The following is an 8,683-nucleotide window of genomic DNA, read 5'->3' as shown; positions in this document are numbered from 1 at the left end:
GAGCATTCTTTGGCATTGCCTTTCTTTGGGATTGGAATGAAAACTGACCTTTTCCAGTCCTGTGGCCACTGCTGAGTTTTCCAAATTTGCTGGCATATTGAGTGCAGCGCTTTCACAGCATCATCTTTCAGGATTTGGAATAGCTCAACTGGAATTCCATCATCTCCACTAGCTTTGTTCGTAGTGATGCTTTCCAAGGCCCACTTGAATTCACATTCCAGGATGTCTGGCTCTAGGTGAGTGATCACACCATCATGATTATCTGGGTCGTGAAGATCTTTTTTGTACAGTTCTTCTGTGTATTCTTGCCATCTCTTCTTAATATCTTCTGCTTCTGTTAGGTCCATACCATTTCTGTCCTTTATGGAGCCCATCTTTGCATAAAATGTTCCTTTGGTATCTCTGATTTTCTCGAGTTGTTTAACTCAGAAACATATGTTTTTTAAATTTTAGGCTTGAGAACGGCATTCTAAATACTGTTTGTAGATAAAGAAGGCATCCAGCGAGAATCCACCTAACCTGTTGTGAAGACAATATCAGGCATATAAACTTTAAATATATCCGATCTTCGACAACTTGGCATAACTGCACAAAAACAAGGTAGGAAACTCATCCTCTTCTCCTTCCTGAAAATTCAGTCCACAGAGTAGGGTTGTGCAAGGCAGGCACTCGTGTGTGCCTGGGTGGGGTGCATGGTGGCCCAGTGAGGTACTGGAGCAGGGTACTGAGCAAAGAGACAGCCTGGTATGGAATGTCAGCCCTGAGAAGGTGAGGAGGGAGTTCAGGCAAGGGCTGGGGAGCTGGGAGGCTGGTTATACAGAGTGGGACTCTTTAAATAAGTGAACATATTAGGGTTGATGGGAGCCAAGTTTCTCACAGTCATAGCAGGGAGCTACAAACACAGAAAGAGAGACAATCAGAATGAACATGGTAGCCCTGGCTTAGAAGTATCAGTGTAAACTCAAAAGAGTTTTCAGTGTTACAGACAGAGAAATAGATACAGGAGGCGATGTGTCTATGTATACACACGTGTCTATTACTCATTTACAGACATATACTTCCCAGCTATGTCCACTGAGAGAAGCAACACTCCGACAGCAATGGGTTTAGTTTGTTCAGTTCCTAAACACAACTCTCCACTAAAAGTGACCACAACTCTTGAGAAAAAAGGCTAATCCTAGGACTATGGCAGGAGCATTCAAGGTAAGCCCGGAATATTTTGTTGTGAGGAAGAGTTCCAAGATGAGGACATGTCAAAAGGACACATGTCCGAGTTCCTATCAGCCAAATCTGGGCCAACCTGAGAAGCAAGCTGTGATTGATAACAATCGCAGGAGTAAATAGGAATCATGAGTCACGTCAAGTGAAGCCTAATGAGCAATTCGATATTTAGAGTCTCCAAGTACCTCCTCACAAAATACGAACTTGAACCGTCTGAAGTGCAAGCGCCAAGTCTTCACCACTGGATGGCCAGGCAAGTCCACCTTAACAGTTTTTTTTAAAAGAAAATTTCCAAAGGTGCTTTACATTTAAAAATAGACTAGTTTAATGTCCTTGGAAAGATCTGACTCTTTTGTGAAAAGAGCCTTCAACCTAGGGCCGAGGTCCAAAGACCTCCAGCTGATCCATCACTGCTTGGTCATGTATCCCAGGAAAGGTCACCGTACACTTGACTGGACAATAGGGATACTTTTTACACATACATATTATGATGTAAGTGGGTAAAAAATATATAGCATCTGAAGGCGTTTTATCCCATATAAATTACTATGTAAATGCAAGCAGCTGTTCCCCAGGGGGTAAGGGATAGGAATGGCATATGTGGCCCAGCCCCACCCTCCCCCAGGACCGAAGCTGAAGGCACAAACAGGAAACAACAGGGCACCTGAGGGCCGGCTGCTGAGTGAGTCTCGAGGGTCGGAGGGTGCTCAGTGACTTGTCCTACAGGGCTGGAGAGAGAGCACGCCGTGACAGGCCTGGAAAGCACAGTGACTTACTGAGTGTTGCGCAGCACTGTCTGGACAAAGGCAGGATTTGTCTCCATGGAAGCCGTCACCAGAGATGTCAGTAGAGACCAATACCATATTGCAGAAGCATCTGAGACTGAGACCCCAGACTTCTTGACTCTCTGAAAGCCAACAGCCCTCAGACCGTGAATTCTAGTGTCACATCCATCACTAAGACAACGCTTTATGTTAATCTGGACATCTGTCAAGTGCAAACAACAAATTCAGTATTGGATTAACTTCTTCAGTTCAGCAAATGCTAGGCTTCCAACTAAAAGCAAAACAGTAATTCACATTTCGAAAAGAAAATGCTAAAGATATATTTTGATGCCAGAAATAAATGGTGTGTGCAATGGAGCAAGTATACAATCAATTTGTCAAAAGAGCAGTGACCAATCTAAGGAGCCAAAAGTATCACGTGCAAAATTAAGGGTGGCTTAAATCTTTACATCACAATGCTTCATAGGAATTTATGACTCTTGAAAATCAACACAAACTGTATTTTTAAAATCCTGATTAAACACATGGTAAGAAATGTCTATAATTTTTCCTAGAGTTCCAAAATTTAGATTTAGTTATAAAACAGCAGCTGGCTCATAGCCGTTGTGAGGATTTCTTTTTAATAATCAAGTCCAAATAGATGACATAGGCATGACTCACTTTTAAGAGCTGTCAGAATTTCTTATTTGGGTTGGAGAGGAGGAGGTGAGAAGTTAAAAAGGACACAACTCAGAGTAAAGACCACCACAGTGTAAGACAGGAAGCTGCTACTCCACAAGCTTAACTACTTCTGTGCCTAGGGGTGAGACACAAAGACTCTACCTCCCTAGGCCTCAGTTCCTCTGAGCAAAGTAAGAATACTTCTTTTGGCCCAGGAAAGCATTAGGAGAAATGAGACAAAACATGAAGCATTCCGGCTCCCTGAATGAAATAAGCCTGGAAAGAAATCACAGAATTGTGATTATTTCCAAAATGCTATGTGTGAAGCAAGGTTATAATAGTATAAAAATGGAAACAACTGAAATTTAAGAAGAAAAAGCTTCTTAAAATTAAGGCACAGTCTTAACAATACTAAGTAAAGGTGTGCATGAATGTATGGTGAGACAACACGTTAAAAAGTAACAAAAGAGCATGAATGAAATATCACCACTTTTGTAAAAAGATACATAAAGATATACATATATATATGCAAACCTATTTTTAAGTATTCTTAAAAATATATATATATATGTCTGTGTGTGTATTTATATACATACACAAAATAAGAAAAGGACTGGAAGGATCCATACCAATGAATTCACAATTACAATCCCCGAGTAGTGGGACTTTGAATAATTTTTTGTTTGTGTCAATATTTCTAATTTTCTAATAAGAAAAAAAATTTTTTAACTTAAAAAGATTTTACTGCTTTTCTATAACTTTTCAAAACACCGAATAGGTGAAGTAACAACCACTTTGATGTGCACAATGAGACGCAAATCAGATCTCCAAGAAAAACAAACAGGCTTTCTACTTCAGAGATCTTCCTGCCAAAAAACAGGACCTTTCTTCCTCCCCTCCAGTCCTCTTAGTTAGAAGGGCAAGATGCCTCTTGGTTGACTCACAGAGCTGACTGATGTTGGCATTTTCCAGCAGTGTCACATAGCCAGTGACATTGCTGGGAATGTGCACGTCGCGGACTTCCTGAAGATCGCTGGCCGTCCGCCCCACTGCTACGGTCACCTGCTGCGGCATGTAGCTCTGGTCAGTGGCCGCCACAGCAATGGACAAGTGCCTGAGTACGACGTCTGGCTTCATTTTTAGACTGGAAAACACAAAGAGAGAGCAGAAACGACAAATGTTTATACAGGCTGAGAACTGGCAGGGCCCACAAGTCGCACCTCCAAGATCCTGTAGGTGCTATATATGCAAAGACTAACTCCCCTAAAAGCAACTAACTTAAAAAGCTGGCTACTAGTTTCAAAGTTCTTATGACCTTCCCAAGTTTCTAAAATCCCTTTCAGTTCAAGATCAATCTTCTAGTCTTTTTTTTAATGCTTATACTTTATGTATGTATGTATTTATTTTTGGCTGTGCTGGGTCTTTGATGCTGCTAGGGCTTTTCTCTAGTCGTGGCAAGTGGGACTACTCTCTAGTAGCGGTGTGCATGGACTTCTCACTGTGGTGGCTTCTCTTGCTGTGGAGCTCAGGCTTTAGGGGTGCAGGCTTCAGGACTTGTGTCATGTGGGCTCAGGAGTCTTGGCTCCCAGGCTCTAGAGCACAGGCTCAATAGTTGTGGCGCACAGGCTCAGTTACTCTGAGGCATGTGGGATCTTCCCAGATCAGGCATCGAACCCATGTCTCCTGCATTGGCAGGCAGATTCCTTACCATTGAGCCACGAGGGACACCCTCTATTTCCTTTTAAGATACCAGTACAGGCAGGAAAGTATAAAATGAACATTCTAATAAAATGCCTTTACCCAGTATGAAGCAAGTTCTAACTGTATCCAAAGAACTGAGATTTGCTCATGTATAGATGGCTAAAGAGCTTATTTATCCTTTATGAGAAAACAGTAATTACTTCTATTTCCACCAACTGAAATCAGGCCATTTTCTGATGGGACAGATGATATTTTAGACAGCAGCTTCAGAACATATAGAAACATCACGGTTGACTGTCATCAGTTTCACTTCAGGATTCTTGACCACACATTCCCTCTTTCTCTACCAAACTGGCCAACTTAGTTGCATAAATTAAATGTGCAGAAATGATCTTAAAATCACATCAGATATAAGAAAAGTATCCCTTGTTCCTTGTGACACTAACCTTCCTGAAAAACTAGTGAAAAAGATCTGAAGTCAGTATCATAAATACTAGTCAAATGTTAATTTTCTCCCTTAAAATACCAGTAAAGAAATTATCCATATTTATGAATATACGAACATGGGTATATAATTTCACATGATTCTTTTAACTTGATTCTTACAGCATCATCACAGATAATCACAAGAAGAAAAAAACTAGGCAGTGAAGTTAAAAAATAGTCTAAATTTTTTAAAAATGATTTTTTTTTTAACACACTGACAGGGTAAGGGAGAAGGCAATGGCACCCCATTCCAGTACTCTTGCCTGGAAAATCCCAGGGATGGGGGAGCCCGGTGGGCTGCCGTCTATGGGGTTGCACAGAGTTGGACATGACTGAAGCGACGCAGCAGCAGCAGCAGCAGACAGGGTAAGAGAAAGAAAGCAGGTAATTTCCTTGGGCCTTCACCCAAGAATCTGGTATTATGGCACCCACCGAATCCAGTGTGAGCGGGCACTGCCATCTGACTGCCAGTAGGATGAGGTTTCTCCATTTGTCATCTTGTCAATGTCTGCAGGGTTGGAGGATGTTTCTATATAAGCATAGCATTTCGCGACAGACTTGAGTTTGTCCATCTCTGGGCTTCTAGTTAGATCTCCAGGGCTCTCTGTGAGAAAAACCAGATTTTATCATGACATCTTTTTCACAAAGCATTTTTTAAAAAGGTCATTTAAAATATCTAACAGAAATATTCCTGGCACTTTGGCCCTAGAAAAATAAATGCTCTGTAAAATCTCCTTCTAAATTGGACAACATGTATAAAGAAGAAATTGGCCGAGGACTGCTCCATGGGTTGGTGGTAGTACAGCATAAATCACTGATATATTTGCAAAACTAACTAAGAGATGAAAATGGTGACTTATAGTTTTAAGTTACATTTCTTTAATTATGAGTGAGACTTTTCAAGCCACTTGTTTGTAAGCCGCTTGTGTTTCTGAGTATGGCTTTGTCCTATCCTCATCTACTTGTTACTGGGTCACAAGTCTTATCAATTTATCCATTTTGTATATATTATGTAATGTATATATACACACACATAATAAGTAATATTTCAGTTCAGTTCAGTTCAGTCGCCTGTTTACTGTGAACCAGGCCTTTTTTCTACACATTTTCTATGTATTAATTCATTTTAGAGATGAGGAAACTAAGGCAATTAAAAAACTGCCCAAGGTCAGTTAAAACAAAAAAACACTCACAATGTTACAAAATACACCTTTGTTCCGTAAAATGCTATCTGCCTTTTGACTCTGCTTATGATATGTTTTTGCTGTACAGAACTTTAAATTCACATACAGTCTAACTTACTAATCTTTTCTTTTGTAGTTTCATGTTCTACTTAAGAGAGGTTTTCCCATGTGAGGGCTTTTATAAAGTGGAACTCCTTCCTTCTAGCACTCTTTCCTACAGCTTTCTTTTTGGTTGAACTTTTTAATCCATCTGAAATTTATTTGATTAAGTGGGTTAAGAATCTAGTTTTATTTTTTTCTCCAAATGTCTAACCAGTTCCTTAACCCAATCTGTAGGCTCATTCACTTCCTGCACTGACTTGTAACGCTAACTAACTACATCTGGTACCTGTCCCACATGCAACGGGGTCTACTTCTGGACTGTGGGGCTCCACGGACCTGCCAATTCGTATTATCAACTTTTGCTGTGGTCCCCAGTGAGTCTGTAGTGGCTTCCCTCGTTTATTCAACAACTATTCACTGAGTACCCACTATGTGGCAAGCATAGTTCTGGGTCCCAAGGATAATGAAGAGAATAGGACAGACAAAAATGCAAGTAAATAATAATGCTACAACTTCAGGTAATAAATGCCATTTAGGCTTTTAAACCTGCAAAGGGGACTGTGACCAAAGCGGGGAAGTGGTGGCAGTGGGCGCATAGGTCGAGAGTAATGAGGAGAGGCCTGCCACATCTGAGCGGAGACCTGGGTGATGAGAAAGCAGTTGGGTTAAGAATAAGGCGAGGGGGAGGGGAAGGAAAGGGAAAGCGGAAAGGGAGAACAGTTCACATTCTTCTGCTACAAACTGGTCACTATAATTTCAGAAATAAAAGCAGGGAGGAGGGCTGGCTCATCCTGTCAATAAACACTCACTTGGAAGAAATGATCACCAGACATTCTCAAGAACAGCCCCACCCCCGCACACATACCCTTTTCTTTTTGTACCAGCTGATCCAGAGACTCCCTCAGAACAGAGGCCCTCATAGTGCTCATGTTATTGCAGTGGTCCAACATGGGGTAGGGGATGACGGTGCTGGAGAGCCGGTTGCGATGCAGGAAGCGCAGGATCATCGCCGCATGGACATCCAGGCCCTCCTTGGACTCTGAAAATATGTCTATGAAACCTAAGCAGAAAAAGTCCATTTTTCATGTTTTTGGGAACCTACCACAATAGGTTCCACATTCCCTGCCTGGTGGCCTAGCAGAATTATCTGAATCAAAAGCAGCCATTAAGAATCCTCTCTGGTAGTTTCAGCTTTAATCATTTAAAAATCTAAAGACGTTTTTAAGAAATGAACCAGTGGTGATCTCAATTTCAAAATTAATTTCACTGTAGTTTCACAGACATTTTAGAAGACTTAGAATAATGATAATTTCTTTCAATCCAAGCTCCCAATTTTTATGTTTAATTTATAAATTTAAATACTAACGACATTTTTGAAGAAGTTTTGCATATTGAATATAGGCTAGGAATAATGTTTATCACGTTAGAGTGTAATGGCGTAACTGCTTTTATACTAAGCTACGAAAATAACGATAATGAAAACACAACCATTAACCTGACCACAATTCTTGAGTGCATTTTATAGTTTTCAAGGTCCTTCCACAGACATCATTGCAGTCAGCCCCCATGGTAAGTGGTGGGGGGAGGGTGGGGAGGAGAAGGCACCGAAGGCTCTGGTACCCTCCTCTTATAGCCGAGGAACGAGGCTCGGGTACACGCTGAGACAACACCCAGGGGAGGGACTGCAGAGAGGCCCTGCGCCGCTTCCAAGTGCTTCCTCCACCACTCCAGTCTTCTCTCTCCGGGCGGGGGGCGCCTCTGGAGTCTCCTCCATCTGTCCCTCCCTCTGGTCACTGTCCAGACTCTGGCTTCAACACCTCCATTCATACACCCACCCAGATATCCTAAGTGGCTCCCCTGGCTGCATTTTGTCTGATGTTAACCTCAGCAACCTTTCAAAAACACAGAACAGGCCATGTCTGAAGTGAAGTGAAAGTCGCTCAGTTGTGTCCAACTCTTTACAACCCCATGGACTATATATATAGTCCATGGCATTCTCCAGACCAGAATACTGGAGTGGGTAGCCTTTCCCTTCTCCAGGGGATCTTCCCAACCCAGGGATCGAACCCAGGTCTCCCACGTTACAGGTGGATTCTTTACCAGCTTGGCCACAAGGGAAGCCCAAGAATACTGGAGTGGGTAGCCTATCCCTTCTTCAGGGGATCTTCCCAACCCAGGGATCGAATCCAGTCTCCCACACTGCAGGCGGATTCTTTACCAGCTGAGCCACAAGGGAAGAGGCAGGATGAGATGGGCCACTTCTAGGGCACAATTTCTCCTCAGTCTCATGTTTAGCTTCAAAAATTAAAGCAGTTTCCTTCTGCCCTAATAAAATCTTTTTGTTTCACACTTAAAAGCAGTTTCTCCTGCGGACTTCTGGAATCCTGCTCTTGTTATTGTAGGTTCAGCTACAATAACATGCTTTCAACTGAGGTGCACATGACTCAGACAGTTAAGTGAAGAGAGAATAAACATGGCAGCTTTTCCTAGAGCTCAGACATGCTTCCAGATCTGGGGAGGGTTTTCTTTGTTTGTTTGTTTCTC

At 42.0% G+C, this 8,683-nt stretch overlaps 1 protein-coding gene across 1 annotated transcript in view; it reads right to left on the bottom strand.

Moving 5' to 3' along the window:
* Window positions 1–8,683, bottom strand: part of ZZEF1 (zinc finger, ZZ-type with EF-hand domain 1) — a 95,506-nt gene that overhangs the window by 76,392 nt on the left and 10,431 nt on the right. Inside the window, exons 3-6 of the mRNA XM_010847465.1 lie at window positions 7,005–7,199; window positions 5,286–5,457; window positions 3,611–3,810; window positions 1,998–2,208 (exon numbers count right to left, since the gene is read on the bottom strand). Of these exons, the coding sequence (XP_010845767.1) occupies window positions 1,998–2,208; window positions 3,611–3,810; window positions 5,286–5,457; window positions 7,005–7,199 (778 nt within the window). The remainder of the gene's footprint in view (window positions 1–1,997; window positions 2,209–3,610; window positions 3,811–5,285; window positions 5,458–7,004; window positions 7,200–8,683) is intronic.

The sequence above is a fragment of the Bison bison genome, unplaced genomic scaffold (assembly GCF_000754665.1).
Source record: "Bison bison bison isolate TAMUID 2011002044 unplaced genomic scaffold, Bison_UMD1.0 scf7180017864249, whole genome shotgun sequence".
Lineage (NCBI taxonomy): Eukaryota > Metazoa > Chordata > Mammalia > Artiodactyla > Bovidae > Bison > Bison bison.
Note: the sequence above shows the minus strand (reverse complement) of the source record. Positions and strands in the feature narration are given on the sequence as shown.